This window comes from Gymnoscopelus braueri (assembly GCF_963280865.1).
Source record: "Gymnoscopelus braueri genome assembly, chromosome: 15".
Lineage (NCBI taxonomy): Eukaryota > Metazoa > Chordata > Actinopteri > Myctophiformes > Myctophidae > Gymnoscopelus > Gymnoscopelus braueri.
In genome coordinates this window covers 10726694-10744000 of record NC_137620.1, presented here as the reverse complement: position 1 = coordinate 10744000, position 17307 = coordinate 10726694, and the positions used below count along the sequence as shown (strand labels likewise).

The window sequence follows — 17307 nt, the reverse complement described above, 5'->3', positions numbered from 1 at the left end:
ATTTAGACCTGAGGCCGATTCTAAAAACGCCTTCTAAATGCTGACCTAAGTTTTCTGAAAAACTTCAAATATTTATAAAAAAATGACAACAAATGTATGTTGCTATATACTGTACATGGCAACAGGAACCCCAAAAGGGCTTCCCGTCCTGAAAGGTATAGTTACAAATACGGGTTCCCGCCCAAAAAGGGGTAAAAGCAAACATTTGTAACTCAAATCTTTGCTTCTAGGGATTCTACAAAATGTCTTCTAAATCCTGAAGTTTTTTTTCCCGAAAAAACCTATGTTGCTATATCAGTGGTTCTCAAACTTTTTCATGTCAAGGACCACCCAAAATGATATGTATTTGACCACGGACCCCCCCCATCTCAAAATATTTTGTTCCATGGATGGACCCCCCCCCCCCCCCCCCCCCAGAAGCAAAGATTTGAGTAAAAAATGTTTCGAAAATATTTTTCAAAAATAGCAGATCTACAAGCTCATAGCACTCGGTGCCGCGCTATGAGCTTGTATATCTGCTATTTTTGAATGGCCAAAGAAATCTTAAAATGACACACAGATGCCTTCCCGGGCCTTAATGGGTTAAAGGAGAATTTTGGACTAAAGTTTTCTTACCTTTTCTATGACGTTATGATATCTTAGGATGAATGGTACAGTAGAAAATTTTCATAACTCCACCCCTGAGCCGCCACAGCTTAAAAGGTGCGCGGATAGGCCTTAGGTTAGATCATATATTTGAATAGCTTTTTTTTTCTTTTTTTTGGGTGAGATCTGACGTTCATAGTGACAAAACACTGTCCCAAAAAAAAAAAAAAAAAAAAACAGAAGTCTCGCTAGACGAGATTGAAATCTCGAGATTTCAATCTCGTCTAGCGAGACTTCTGTTTTTTTTCTTTTTTTTTTGGTTGCATAGTGTTCTGTCACTATGAATGTCAGATCTCACCAAAAAAAAAGCTATTAAAATATATGATCTAACCTAAGGCGCACCTTTTAAGCTGTGGCGGCTCAGGGGTGGAGTTATGAAAATGTTCTACTGTACCATTCATCCTAAGATATCATAACGTCATAGAAAAGGTAAGAAAACTTTAGTACAAAATTCTCCTTTAAGCTTTAAGGGCCTGCTTTAGTAGAGGCCCAAAGCAGCATCAGGTGGCACATTCATGCATTTTGTGTCACACAAACCATTAACTTTATCGCAGCGTTTATCTTTCGGTTGCAGTAACTTCCCGTATGTGTGCTCCCACTCAGGCCTGGAGAGAGCTGTGAAGTCTGATTGTAATCAACGATAAGTGAGATTAAACATTAACGGCCCTACAGTGCTTTCTGCAACATGCGTCTCTGCCAAGTCCACTTAACCTCTGAACAACACAAACATTCATGCAATAATATAATGACTAATAATAGACCTTATGTATAGAGCACTCGTCGATATGATTTTACTGAGTTTTTTGCATAATATTGAAGAAATATATAATAAGATATGAAAATTTGGCATTTACATAATGTGCATAAATATATTCAGGGTTCCCACGGTCATGAAATTCCTGGAAATATTTTGAAATTCCAGGCCTGGAAAAGGTTTGGAATTAATCAAATGTTTGGGAAAATGTTTGGATATACAGTAATTAACAGTTTTTGGCTATTGATTTTGTTTATAAAAAAAAGAAAACTTGTCCCAAAACATGTCTTGCATTACGTGAAATAGGTGTGGCCTGATGTATACATAGATTAACTAAATAAATAAATAAACAGATCTACAAATACATCTATCTGTATGTTGCACCGTGATACGTTGTTGGCTTTGTTAGCGTAGATCTGTTCTGTTTGTGACATGACACCTTTGCTCGAGTGTGTCTTTGTGCATTGATAGAACACTGGTGTGTATATAGCCTCATACTTTTAAAAAGTTATGGAAAAGTTTTGAAAACTCATTGTAAAAAATGGGTGGGAACCCTGTATATTGCAAATGAAGCGATAACATTTCATTCATGATATTGCCTTTCGAGGCATATAACCACATGAACCCTATCATCCCTATTCTGGGCGAGCATTCAGCATAGCAGATCTACAAGCTCACAACGTGTTGCTTTGAGGGGACAAAGGGAGGGGGTCAAGTACAGATCCTTGGGGGACCCCGGTCAGCGAAGTATACAGGGATTAAGTGGTTAACAACACATTAACAACGGAAGCCAAATGATTATTAATACATGAATAACGTGCAGTGAGAAATAATAAACATTAACCCATTAAGACCTGGAACGCATCTGTGACAGATGATTTGAGCAAAAAAAAACATTATTTTACACTTTGGCTATTCAAAAATAGCAGATATACAAGCTCATAGCGCGGCACTCGCTATGAGCTTGTAGATCTGCTATTTTTTTTTAATCGTGAAAATGTGTGCACATCTTTGAATATATATATATTTTTAAAGCGAACATTTGTACCTCAAATCTTCTGCTTCTGGGACCCCCTGGAACAACATATTTTGAGATGGGGGGTCCGCGGCCAAATACATATAATTTTGGGGGTCCTTGGCATGAAAAAGTTTGAGCACCACTGATATAGAAACATACGTTTTTTTCAGAATACTGTTGGGATTTAGAAGACATTTCTAGAATCGGCTTCAGGTCTTAATGGGTGAAGAGAATTGAACGATAAAAAACAATTTAATCTGTGGAAAGGCCTTTCAATCGGCAGTTAACTCATCAAATACTCGTGATGAGGCGAGTATGTAGTAATTGTGAACACAAATAGCTTTGTTTGACTATGAGGTTAACTTTGAAAAGGAGCAGGTCTAAACGTAAAGCTCGGCTACATTATTTGAAGAGGCTATTCATTAACTTTACGCCCCTTTCTTTATCCTTTAATCAGATTTTCCTTCAATTATATCTAAAAGCACGCTGTAACATTTTATTAATAAGTGCATTAAATAAGATGTATCCATATTTATGAAGTTATTGCATGAATGTTAGTGTTCAGAGGTCACCAGACTTGGCAGAAAGGCGCTTTAACCCAGTCAATACGGGAACGCATCTGTCACTTTAGATTTCTTTGGCTAAAAATTGCAGACATTCAAGCTCATAGACGTGGCACTCCTGCTATTTTTTTTAAAGTGAGTTAGTGCCGCGCTATGAGCTTGTAGATCTACTTTTTTTTTAAATTATGTATAATCGGGAAAATGTGTGCAAATCTTTTAATATAAATGTTTAACGCAAATATTAGCTTCTGGGGGTTCCTGGAACAAAATATTTTGACAAATACATATCATTTTGGGGGTCCTTTACATGAAAAAAGTTTTAGAACCACTGATATTATAGCAACATGTTAGGATTTAGAAGACATTGGTAGAATCCCCTCAAGTGTTTGCTTTAAAAAAATATATATATATATATATATGTTACAGGGTGAATGGAGAACCAGGTAGATTGAAGAAGGCGCGTTCGTTTTTACCACCCACCCAGCAATTCTGTAGAAGCAACACTAGAGGGAGCCACAAGCCAGGCTTGTTGTGCACAACATATATGGCTGCGACCACACACACACACAGTCACACACACACACACACACACACACACACACACACACACACACACACACACACACACACACACACACACACAAGCGCACACACACGCACACACACGCACACACACGCGCTCATGCTTTTTTTGGTTTATTGAAAGCAGGACTGTTAAGATACTTTTATTGTGTTCTGGCTTTTGTTTTACTTTCTCCCTGACACACACACACACACACACACACACACACACACACACACAGTGATCCATGAAAAGAACTATTCTGTCCCTATCGGTTTACAACTCAAACGGCGCTGAGTCGACAAGTGGAGCATCGGCCGGTCAGCGCGGGCACTCGCGAGGGCGCGCTTCCTCGGCCTCAAGCTCCACTTGTCGGCGCGCCTCCGTCGTGGACAAGCGTGTGCGTGTGCACGCGTGTTCAGCGTTCCCCTAGCGTAGCTTCCTGGTTGCTATGTGGGGGGGAACAACAAAAGACAGGTCCTGCGTCGGCACATCAAAGCCCCGCCTCTCCGCGTTCTCCTTCTCCTCCTCGGAGGAGGAGGACGGTTTATTTCGCGAGGAGGAGCTCCTCCTCGCCCCGAAGCCCCGTGCCTAAAAACGAGCGCTCTGTCTTCAATCTACCTGGTTCTCCATTCACCCTGTGACATATATATTCAAACATTTTCACAAATGTTCACGATTAAAACAAATATATATGTATGCAGATCTACAAGCTCATACAGCCGCACGTGAGCTTGTATATCTGCTATTTTTTGAATAGCCCAAAGAAATCTAGAAAATGACACCGACGCTTTCCCAGTCTTAAGGGGTTAACCTACTGACTCTACATGGTTAAAATGATTGTGGCACTATATTAACACATTTTACTGGTATCCCCCCCAGGACCCCTGGGGGTCCTCTGTCCCCACTTGGAGAACCAATGGTCTAGTGGTTAAACCGAGCATTTCCGTGGGCGCGTATCTATGTTCCCCGGGTTCTATGTTCTATGTAGAACCTGGGGAACATGGGGATGACCCCATTTCCGTAACCAGAATGTATGGTGGTGATGTCCTGTCAAAATTGTCTCTATGCACAGCAGCCACATGTCAAACTAATTGGACCTCTTCCTTAGTTCCTTCACAGGTGTACCATGTTACCAATGACGCTAATGAAGGCTCTGTTCCATTCGGGTCAAACAAGGGCCAAGGGTGCTGATATTGTGCATGTTGGCTCACGGGAAACACTCCGCTACACCAGTGGGTCTCAAGGTGTGGTCCAGGTACCAGACAATTGTTCAAGTCGCTCCGGTCCGAGTCCAAGTCGAGTCCCAAGTCATTTGGTCCCAAGTCCAAGTCGAGTCCCAAGTCGTTTGGTCCCAAGTCCAAGTCGAGTCCCAAGTCATTTGGTCCCAAGTCCAAGTCGAGTCCCAAGTCAATCCAACCCTCAGGTCCGAGTCCCAAGTCGAGTCCCAAGTCATTTGGTCCCAAGTCCAAGTCGAGTCCCAAGTCAATCCAACCCTCCGGTCCGAGTCCAAGTCCAAGTCGAGTCCCAAGTCATTTGGTCCCAAGTCCAAGTCGAGTCCCAAGTCTTTCTGTTGTGGGCAAGTCAATAATGCATTTAACTTGAAGGTTAAGGATGATTGTATTTTAATATATTATAAGAATAGTATAACTATCTGTGAAATATAACCCATTTATTTCACAAAATAATGTGTTGGCAAATGACCAATATTTAGTTATATAGGTCTCAATATGTCACATTCAGCCCTGGACTTCACTGACTGAAGTAGGGCTCACATTAATCACATTAGATTCACAGAATGAATTTTACCCACAAGTTATTTTCATTCAAATGAAATGTGAATGAACTTGCTCTAATATTGACTTTAGTTGATGTTTCAGTCTTTAAAATATAGTATTTCTTAATTATTAAATAATTACAGCTTGTAGATTGGCTATTTTCACGATTTCAAATTGTTTTTAAAAAATGAAAAAGGAACATACAAGATTTCCACCCGACAGCCATAATAAATAGCCAATATATGGTTCTGTATCAGTATATGAGTCCGTTTTTGCAGATTTCATTCTAATTGGCTACTATGCCTGCATATGAATTTCATGAGCCTGGGTAGGTCACCCTGGCTTGGCGGAGATATGCCCTAGCTGTAGCGCACACTCTGCACAGCAGCAGCAGGTGAAAGCAATTCACTTAAACGAGGGTTGTGTTGCGCACCAAAAAACGGACTAAGACTTTATTGCTGTTACCATGGATAAAGTAAATTCGACAGTGGTGAGTGACTTTCATGTTTACAAGTACGTATATCTCGCTGGCTGGTGCTACTGTTGTTGTTGGGGTGGCTGGGGTCATAAACAAAACACGAACTAGTTGCATCGCCAGGCGTTGTGAGCTTGTAGATCTGCTATTTTCGCTTGACTCGCTTCTTTTGGGCTGGTTTTCCTAGACCTGGTTGCTTGTTTTTCCTCACAACACTGGCACTGATGATAACTAGACGGCAGCCGTCATAGAATCAAAATGACCCCGCTGGGAGCGGTGGTGGCGTTTGTGGTAGAGTGAGCATGGATTTGTATGAAGAGAGATTGCGCATTTGCGGTAGAGTGAGCATGGGTTTATATAAAGAGAGAGAGCACATTTGCGGTAGAGTGAGCATGGGGTTGTATTAAGAGAGATAGCGCATTTGCGGTAGAGTGAGCATGTGTTTATATAAAGAGAGAGAGCACATTTGCGGTAGAGTGAGCATGGGGTTGTATGAAGAGAGAGAGGCATTTGCGGTAGAGTGAGCGCATTTCACACACAGATCATTCATAGGGGAAAAAACAAAACGAGTCATTAGAGTCATCTTGTCTCGAGTCGAGTCGAGTCGAGTCGGGAGTCATTGGCTAGCAAGTCCGAGTCGAGTCTCAAGTCTCGTTGGTCTTTTACCTTCCAAGTCCGAGTCGAGTCGCAAGTCTTTACCTTCAAAGTCCGAGTCGAGTCGCAAGTCGTCAAATATGCGACTCGAGTCAGACTCGAGTCGAGTCACTATGACTCGAGTCCAATTGTCTGCCAGGTACCCTCATGGTTCCTTGAGGGGGTTCCAAATGGCCCCTTACGGGTCTGTAACTCTGAGAGTTATGGGCGTCCTTGAAATTAAAAGGTGTGCGAACCACTGTGCTACACTAAATGGAACAAAGCCGAACATTAGTATCATTGGTAACACCTGTGAAGGGAGTAAGGAAGAGGCCCAATGTCTTCCCAAAATAGCTGCTGTGCTGTGCATAGACCTTGTATTGCCCATGAGCAAGAGCAGGACAATTTACCAGACAATTACCAAACAAACAATACCAAAATAATAACAAATGATACCAAACTAAAAACTATACTAAACTAAATGATACAAAGCTATTAACCAAAAAATACCATACTGAATGAACAAGAGCAAACTTCTACCAAGCAGTGCCAAACTAAACCATTCCAAATTAGCAACAGACAATAACAAACTATGCAATATCGTAACGTGCACCAAATGGTACCAAACTAAACGATACCAAACTAGTAGCAGACAGACAAACAGACAGACAGACAGACAGACAGACAGTTGTTTTACATTGACATCATCATGTAGAAGTCCTATTTTATTTCTAAGCCGTTTACCTGGAAGTGAGTAGAATTGACCTGCTGAAACCAAGCGTCCCAATCTGGCTGTTGGGAGTTTGCTCCAAAGTGTTTACATCGAATGAGTCCTTGAGTACGACAAAACCACAGGGTCATAGTTCAGGCACCATGCATGATTGTATTCATGAAGAGTTGTGTTGCCCATTGCACTGTAATTCATTTCTCTCTTTTACTTTTTGTGTTCTACTTAGTGTTGTAAATTAACCCATTAACACCGGGAAAGCATGTGTCATTTTAGTTTGCAACCATTATCTTATACTTATGGCTATTCAAAAATAGCAGATATACAAGCTCTAAGGTATGAGGTGGTTTAAAAAATCATGAACATTTGTGCAAATCTTTGAAAAAAAAATTCTCAAATCTTAAAAAAAAAAATGTATGTTGCTATTTCAGTGGTTCGTTTGTTTAAAAATATATATATATATTCAAAGATTTGCAAAAATGTTCACGATTTTCGGAAGTGCTCACAGCTCAAGTGCTCACGACGAGTGCCGCACTGTGAGCTGTGAGCTTGTATATCTGCTATTTTTTTTAATAGCCAAAGACATCTTAAAATGAAACGGATGCGTTCCCGGTATTAATTAGGGCTGTACATTTTCCTCAGAAATGATATTCGAATGTTGGTCTTAAAAATTGGCAGATATTCGAATTATAAAAAAATATCTTAATGTATTAATAAAAATTTGATTTATTTTGACAGAAACAATACAAAAAACAATGTATCGAGTGCTCGGATCCAATAAAACATATCTTTTGTTTGTTTTTATAACTTGATACATTGTTTTTTTGTATTGTCCCTGTCAAATAAACATAATTTCTTTTTTTATTATTCTTTATATTCAAATATTAATTTTCATATTCGAATATACATATTTTCCCCATATTCGAGGAATATTTGATATTCGACTATTAATTCACCAGCCCTAGTATTAATGGATTAATTTCTCTCTTTTACTTTTTGTGTTGTAGTTAGTGTAAATCTAAAGTACTTACTGGCATGGACTTGAGGAGGAAACAAAAAGGGGAAAAAAACATTCCCACGTCGGTATCTGTTCCCTGCAGAAGGCTTATCTGTGTTGTTGTCGAGGCTATCGGCCCTCTCAGCTAAGTTGCATTTTGTTGCACGCTGGTGAAACTTTGGACACACCAAATGTCACTTCTCTAGTCCATTGGTTCTCAAAGTGGGGACCGGGGACCCCCAGGGGTCCTTGAGGGGGGGTTCCAGGGGGTCCCCAGAAAAATGTGTTAATATAATTACTTTTATCCATATTTTATACGCTGGCTATTCAAAAATAGCAGATCTACAAGCTCACAGCGCGTCACTTCGTGCCGCGCTGTGAGCTTGCAGATCTGCTATTTTTGAACATCTTCGAAAAATCTTGAAGGTGTTTGAAGAACTGTGTCGAATTTTTGCATTTTTTAACACAAATCTTCTCTTCTGGGGGTCCCTGGCACAACACATTTTCACATGGGGGTCCATGGCCAAATATATATCAATTTAGGGGTCCTTGGCATGATTTTTTTAGAACCACTGCTCTAGTCCAACTCCCAAACCTTTCAGGCTGTGAGCCTGAAAGGTTAGTAATCATATTTGAACTGGGGACCCCCCCAAAAATAATCATATTTGAACTGGGGACCCCCCAAAAATAATCATATTTGAACTGGGGACCCCCCAAAAATAATCATATTTGAACTGGGGACCCCCGACTATGACTAGCACTTGGAATTGTTGAGGCATTACATTTAGTTTGACTCGGTTCCACAGATAAATGTTGTTTGTAGATCGGCTATTTTCACAATGTTTGCCTCGTGTGTGTGTGTGTGTGTGTGTGTGTGCGCGTGTGACCAAAATAAATAGTAATTACATACACATTCTACATCAGAATAGTCTCAATCATCACAAAAGCGGGGTCGACCCGATTACCAAGTAGCAGATGGGTGCAAAATGCCAGCGATGTCTGTGGTTTGATTGGCAACGCTGCAAACAGTTCCCTCATTACAGCTCTCAATGACAGGTAGCTGAACCCTGAGTGCACTTACTTCTATATTACTATGCTTGTGAGAGAGACTAAATGTCCCCCACAAGTGAAGAATTAAAGAAATAGTCGTTGTCGGGACAAGAGAAATGTTTTATGGTGAACCGTATTACTATTTTTTAGAGTTAGGCTTACAGTGGGGAAAAGATTCAGGGTCAGGGTTAGGGCAATCTGGGAACCCCCTCTGGAGGCACCACCCCTTTTTTTGTGTAGAAACAGGAACTCTGTGTGGCTCCTCCCCTTTCTTATTCCACTTCCTCCCGGGTGCTTCTGTGTTTATTCCTTGGCTAGCCCTACTTACAACAACACTACATGTTTAGGGCAGTGGTGCCGACGGATTCTGCTGTTGGTAGAATCTGTCTTGAGAGATTAGACATTTAGAGGTTAGGTTAAGGGGGCAGTGGTTCTAGAACTTTTGTTGTGAAGGACCCCCAAAATGATATGTATGTGGCCGCGGACCCCCATCTCAAAATATGTTGTTCCAGGGACCCCCCCAGAAGCAAAGATTTGAATTGAACAAAAATATGCATATTCAGAGATTTGCACACATTTTTCACGATTTAAAAAGAAATAGCAGATCTACAAGCTACTAGCTTGTAGATCTGCTGTTTTTGACTAGCCAAAGTATAAAATATGGTTACATTGGTTGAAATGGTTGTTAATGCTGTATTAACACATTTAGCTGGGGACCCCCTGGTACGCCCCAAGGTCCCCGGACCCCACTTTGAGAACCAATGGTTTAGGGGCTGTGTGTAGAGCTGTATGTCTGATTAGTTGCGTGTCGGTGTCACACTCTGATAATAGTGGCTATTTTTGGCTTCAGCGCTAGGGTTAAAGGGATAGTTCACCCTCCAAAAAACGATTAGTCACCCCATGGAGACTTGAATTCATGGACATTTTTTTGTTTTTGTCGCATTCTTAAGCCAATGATTTGATGACCAGCGGACCGGTAAGCAGCGGTTCCGGTAGGAGACACAAAGGAGACTCTATGTGTCTCCTACCGGAACCGCTGCCGGTCATCAAATTATTGGCTTAGGAATGCGACAAAAACTTAAAAAAAATCATGAATTCAAGTGTCCATGGGGTAACTGATCGATAGAAAAAAAGTAATTTTGGGGTTGAACTATTCCTTTAAGAAATGACACACACACACACACACACACACACACACACACACACACACACACACACACACACACACACACACACTCTGGCTTCCTAGAATGTTGATGTCCTCAGTACAGTAATACATAACGTGTGTGTGTGTGTGTGTGTGTGTGTGTCCATGAGGAGTAGGAATGAAAGAGGTCGGAAAGGTTAACCGCTATCATGGGAATGTTAATGACACATAACAGCCATCGGGGTAATGTTAATGACATCATTACGGTTTGACCAATAACAATTACATCATCACAGTTCTATGTACATGTAGCATTCTGGACTTCCTCATTGGGTCCAGGTGTGACAACGGCAAGGTGGCTATATCTGGCCTGGGTGTGGTGTGGCATAAAGATGCAGACACGCGTGCGCACACACACACGCACGCACACACACACACACACACACACACACACACACACACACTGAACCCCCAACTGCTCAGTGGCCAACAGTGTAACACACTGTGTGTGCGTGCGTGCGCGCGCAAGAGTGTGAAGCAGGCTGTTCCTGAAACGGAGAGTTTGTTCTCAGTGAACCTCCTCAGGGTGAAAAACATAAAATGAATATAAAATAAAAAACCTCATACTTCTGATCCTCCCTCTCTTAAACTTTTCCTCCCAACTCCCTCTTCTGGTCTTTCTCCGTCCCGCTTCTGTGTTCTCTTTGTATCTCTCTCTCTCGCTCAACCAGTCTCTCTCTCTCTGCCATGCCTGCATTATGATTAGACACTCACCACTGTATTTACTGACAGGGTGTGGCAACACTGTGGCCACTGTGTGTGTGTGTGTGTGTGTGTGTGTGTGTGTGTGTGTGTGTGTGTGTGTGTGTGTGTGTGTGTGTGTGTGTGTGTGTGTGTGTGTGTGTGTGTGTGTGTGTGTGTGTGTGTGTGTGTGTGTGTGTGTGTGTGTGTGTGTGTGTGTGTGTGTGTGTGTGTGTGTGTACTTGTGAGGGCCATATGCACTACCAGTATAGTAGAATTTGAGAAGTGGTCACAGCGAGGACCATCCTCCTGTGTGTCTGAACTCTGACTGCGTGTCGCTTGTGTTCGGTGTTTGCAGACACTTTGCAAACACTGCTGTCGCATGTGTTTCTGTGTGTGTGTGTGTGTGTCAGTCAGTGTGTTGTGTGTTCATGAAAGCTGGCGTTGAGAACAGCTCTCACTCTACCTAGAACATACATGGGCAACTGGCGGCCCGGGGGCCACATGCGGCCCCCACCTTCACTTAATGCGGCCCGCAGGTTAATATCGGAATACTGATATATTATTGATTTCAGCTGTTACAATTGCAAACATGACTCGCTTTAATTACTACTACTAAATTAGTAGTAGCTTAATGACTAGTATTAAAATTCTATTGTCTTTTTATGTCCAATGTATTTGTATTTAAGTTCATAAAGTTAACATAAGTATAATGAAATGCATTTGAAGTTAAATAAAATGTTACTTTTCAGGATTCCAATAAAAAAATAGCTAAAAAGAAATCTGAATTCCAATAAAACAATTGCAAAAATAGCAGATCTTTCTGCGACGCGTTTTGAGCTTGTAGATCTGCTATTTTTGCAATTTTTGTGTGACATAGAATGGCCCGACAGTATGTGCAATGTGGCCCTCTGGAGTGAGTGTGGAAATATAGTGGCCCTCTCCATCGTCAAAGTTGCCCACCGCTGACTTAGAACAACGGGAAAGATTCTGTCTATCATTGTGTGTGTGTGTGTGTGTGTGTGTGTGTGTGTTAGGGACGATATGAAAATTACATGCCACGATTATTGTGGCAAAAAAATAGTTGCGATTAACGATAGTATCGCAATTGTAAAATATGCTTAAAAACTTAAAATGCCACTTTTTTTAACCACTTGAACCCCCCAGCATCTCTATTCTGGGGGGAACGTTCACCAAGAGTTGCAACGCGTTGTGAGCTTGTAGATCTGCTTTTTTTGGAAGTTGCACTGAATTTGCAGCTCAACAAAAGCTAATTCATCCTAGTGTATGATGATGAAGGACAATTTCACGATAACTTAAAATCTCTGCGATACGATGATTGTGATCGTTTTCTTATCACGATAAGCAAAAATAACGATTATCGTGTGTGTGTGTGTGTGTGTGTGTGTGTGTGTGTGTGTGTGTGTGTGTGTGTGTGTGTGTGTGTGTGTGTGTGTGTGTGTGTGTGTGTGTGTGTGTGTGTGTGTGTGTGTGTGTGTGTGTGTGTGTGTGTGTGTGTGTGTGTGTGTGTGCGTGCGTGCGTGCGTGCGTGCGTGCATGTTACCTTGTGTAACCACTGTTGAGGCAAGGATGCAGGCCAGGGCGCCGGAAACCCTGTTCCCTCTTTATTTGTCAGATCTGTGTGTGTGTGTGTGTGTGTTCGTTCTGACTTGCATAACGGCTGCCTGCTGAGACAGCGATGGCAACGCCGCAAACAGTTCCCTCATTACAGCTCTCGATGACAGGGAGCTGAACCCCTGGTGCGTGTGTGTGTATACACATGGGTGTGTGCGTGCATCCTTCTCAGGCTCAAATGTCAACACGTCATGTACAGAGGGATTGAACAAATCTTTGTCAAGGAGCCATTTAGCCCTCAGGGGTCAGGGTTCACATCCATGTGGTATTCTTTGGAGAGCGAGTGATGCCTGGGTTTTGGGTCTGATCCTGATTTTGGAGAGTCTTATCTTAAGACCACTGATTACCAATGTTTTGACCCATATTTTGTTGACATTAAGTGGATCATTTTCATATAAAAAAAGGGCTGTACTGATTCTGCTTTGTTTCTGTTTTAAGTGCCAATACAAAAAAGTGAAATAGTGTCCGATGTGTGGATGGGGTATCGCTGAAAGAGTTTGACAGTGGACCATGTTACGGGTGACTGTATTGTTGAATAACTGTTGTATGAAATGACATCAGGACAGTAAAATAGGAATGTGTGTGTGTGTGTGTGTGTGTGTGTGTGTGTGTGTGTGTGTGTGTGTGTGTGTGTGTGTGTGTGTGTGTGTGTGTGTGTGTGTGTGTGTGTGTGTGTGTGTGTGTGTGTGTGTGTGTGTGTGTGTGTGTGTGTGTGTTATTTCCTGGTATCTTCAAACAGTCACTCTCAGGTGTGTGTGTGTGTGTTTGTCTCCTGTTAAAGCCAAACTCATATAGAACACATTGACATACCTAATTATTGTTCGAAATATGTGGCAAACACATTTTTATCAATATCTTTGTGTGTAATGATGTTTCTGGCAAATAAATGCATGCGTCAGTCACTGGCGTATTTGAACGCGCGTGCGCATGTGCGTGCGTGTGTGTGTGTCACTGTGGGTTGAGGAATAATGGACCTTGACTCTTAAACTGCCAGGGTTTTTCAAAAATAGTACTCAAAAACTGCCAGCAGTTTACATGGTAAAACATAGGAAAGATTGTATTTATTTCTGTTTATTTTTTAACATTGAAGTGAATGGAGCAGCAACTTTTTGGAAAATGTTATCTCCTAGTTCTTTGTGAAGAACGGAAAAACGGAAAAAACAAAAAAATAAAGAATAATTTTAGATAATTATTATTATTTATTTATTTAAACGTTTATAAACGTTTTTGGCAGGCAGAGAGTTAATGACCAAGTGTAAATCATTATCAGTTTATTCTAATCTGAGTAACGTTTTTTTCAATCTAATTGCCAATTTGTCCTGTGTCTTCTCTCCTCTCCAGAGTTCACATATTGATCCAGAGGAATTATTCACAAAGTTGGATCGAATTGGAAAAGGATCTTTTGGAGAGGTAGGCGACTGCCTTGTGTGTGCTCTCCAGCCGTGCTTCAGCGATGTTTGCGGAACTCGGCTGCGACCTCGTTCCCGAACCGCGTCGCTGTCGTGCCAATAATCGCGGTGAAGCACACCCGCGTGTGTAATATTGCTTAAAGGAGTAGTTCACCCAAAAAAATACTTATTTTCTATCAATTACACACCCCATGAAGCCTTGAATTCATGGAGATTTTTTTTGTTTTTGTCGCATTCCTAAGCCAATAATTTGATGACTGGTGGAAAGATGCTGATGTATCCGGTAGGAGCTTTGAGTTTCCTACCGGAGAGACCGCCGGTCATAAAATTATTGGCTTATTAATGCGACAAAAACAAATCCTGACAGTGTGTTGCTATATCAGCAGTGCTCCAACTTTTTCCATGTCAAGGACCTCCCAAAATTATATGTATTTGGCCGCGGACCCCCATCTCAAAATATATTGTTCCAGGGACCCCACCAGAAGCACAAATCGGAGTTAAAAATGTTCACTTTAAAACATATTCAAAGATTTGCACAATTGTTTTAGGATTTTTCAAAATAATCTACGAGCTTGTAGATCTGCTATTTTTGAATGGCCAAAGAAATCTTAAAATGACAGAGATGCGTGAATGGGTGAATGTATTGCTCATTGAAAAGTGCTTTGGATAAAGGCGCTATATAAATGGACCATTAACCCTTTTACGCACCAGTAAAGTACCAGTAAAATCCTCGTCTCTTCTCCTCTCCTCTCCTCTCCTCTCCTCTTCTCTTCTCCCCTCCTAGGTGTTCAAAGGAATAGACAACCGTACGCAGAGCGTCGTGGCCATAAAGACCATCGACTTGGAGGAGGCAGAGGATGAGATCGAAGACATCCAGCAGGAGATAACGGTCCTCAGTCAGTGCGATAGTCCGTACATCACCAAGTATTTTGGCTCATATCTCAAGGTAAGTGTGTGTGTTACTTTACTTGCTTTGATGTTCAGTAGTAGTTTCTCTGAGGCACTACATTGTTCTCTTTGCACTGGACTTAACCCATTCAATCCCGGAACGCATCTACAAGCTCGTAGCGCGGCGCGCTACGAGCTTGTAGATCTGCTATTTTTGAAAAATCTTGAACATGTGTGCACATCTTTGAATACATATATATTTTTTAAACTACATTTTGAACTCAAATCTTTGCTTATGGGGGGGGTCCCTTGAACAACATATTTAGATGGGGAACGGCGGCCAAAAACATAATTTTTGGGGTCCTTGACAAGAAAATATTCGAGCGCCACTGATATAGCAACAATAGTTTTTCAGGAAAAATGAAGACATTTGTTGAGACATTTGACAGTTACAAATGTTTGCTCAAAATATATATATATATATATTCAAAGATTTGCACACATTTTCACAATTTTTGAATAGCCAAAGAAATCTAAAATGACAGATGCGTTATCGCTGTCATTGTAGATTTCTTTGGCTATTCCAAAATAGCAGATATACAAGCTCATAGCCCAGAATGAATGGAGTAAGTGACTATTTTACCTTGCTGTTTGTTGACTAGAGTTCAGGCTTACTCTGATCCACACTTCTAAGTTGCTCCGCATAAGAGTGTGTGCTAAATGCCAAGATTGTTCTTATCTTGGCCTCTCTATTTACGTGACCACTTACCCTGTTGTCAGTTGATTAGTGTAAGCTGCGGTGGACAAGTCAGCCTTGTTAATGCCTCAATTGTCAAATCTATAATAAGGAAAGGCTTCTGGTTTGACCATGAATCATGTCAGAATGCTGTGTGTGTGTGTTTGTTTGTTTGTTTGTTTGTTTGTTTGTGTGTGTGGTCATAGTGGAGGAGGTAAAAAATCGATCCAGTGCACAGCACTTCTGGCAACTGGAGTCGAATCCTGTTCAATGTAGAATAAGAGGTAGAGGTCTCGCGTAAGCCAGACAACTATTCCACCATCTCAGAATGCTACATGGAGTCTGGAACTACACTTCCCGAAGGCAGAGAAAGGAAGCTGTTCACAAAAATATATTTTAAAATATCGTATATTTTCTTTCCATTTCTGGTGTCTAAACATGAAGTAATTAATCTTATGATGTTTTGTTCATGAAAACAGAATAAAACCTCTCTCTCTCTCTCTTTCTCTCTCTCTCTCAGGGCAGTAAACTATGGATCATTATGGAGTATTTGGGCGGTGGTTCGGCGTTGGACTTGGTGAGTGTTGGAGAGAGTTATTTAACACACAGAATTCTCCCCTTTTCAGTCAATGGTGTTTACCGCCAAAGGGGAGAATTCTCCCCTTTTTTTAATTTATTTTTATTTTGTTTTTGAATTTCTAAAATGTTTCTCTAATTTTTGAGTATTACATTTTTTTCGTTATTCACAACAAATAAGAATCCATTCACTTCAATGTTAAAAAATAAACGGACAAATAGTTAAAAAAAATTCTAAAAAAAAATCATTAAAAACGCTGGCAGTGGGTGAGTACATTATGAATAAATTCTGTCAGTCAATGAGTAGTTCACCCAAAAAAAATCTTATTTTCTATCATTTACACACCCCATGAAGCACTGAATTCATGGATATTTTTTTGTTTTTGTCGCATTAATAAGCCAATGATTTTATGACCGGCGGTCTCTCCGGTAGGAGACTCAAAGGAGACTCTTTGAGTCTCCTACCGGATACATCAGCATCTTTCCACCAGTCATCAAATTATTGGCTTAGGAATTCGACAAAAACAAAAAAAATCTCCATGAATTCAAGGCTTCATGGGGTGTGTAATTGATAGAAAATAAGTATTTGTTTGGGTGAACTACTCCTTTAAGCAATATTACACACGCAGGTGTGCTTCACCGCGATTATTGGCACGACAGTGACGCGGTTCGGGAACGAGGTCGCAGCCGAGTTCCGCAAACATCGCTGAAGCACGGCTGGAGAGCCCATTTCGACCAATCAGATTGCTTGGTCGGAACCAGTGGTGGAAAAAGTACTTGTATGTTTTACTTAAGTAAAAGTACCAATACTGCAATGTGGAAGTACTCTATTACAAGTAAGAGTCCGGAATTCAAAATTTACTTGCGTAAAAGTACAAAAGTATTGGTATCAAAATGTACTTAAAGTACCAAAAGTAAAAGTACTAAAATGTTTGAAAATAGCAGATCTACAAGCTCACAACACATCGCATCG

General features: G+C 41.0%; 1 protein-coding gene across 2 annotated transcripts in view; it reads left to right on the top strand.

The window, feature by feature from the left end:
* Positions 1–17307, top strand: part of stk26 (serine/threonine protein kinase 26) — a 57102-nt gene that overhangs the window by 13606 nt on the left and 26189 nt on the right. For both annotated transcript variants that reach the window (XM_080451674.1, XM_080451673.1), the window contains exons 2-4: positions 14067–14135; positions 14919–15080; positions 16279–16335. In XM_080451674.1, the coding sequence (XP_080307800.1) occupies positions 14067–14135; positions 14919–15080; positions 16279–16335 (288 nt within the window). The remainder of the gene's footprint in view (positions 1–14066; positions 14136–14918; positions 15081–16278; positions 16336–17307) is intronic.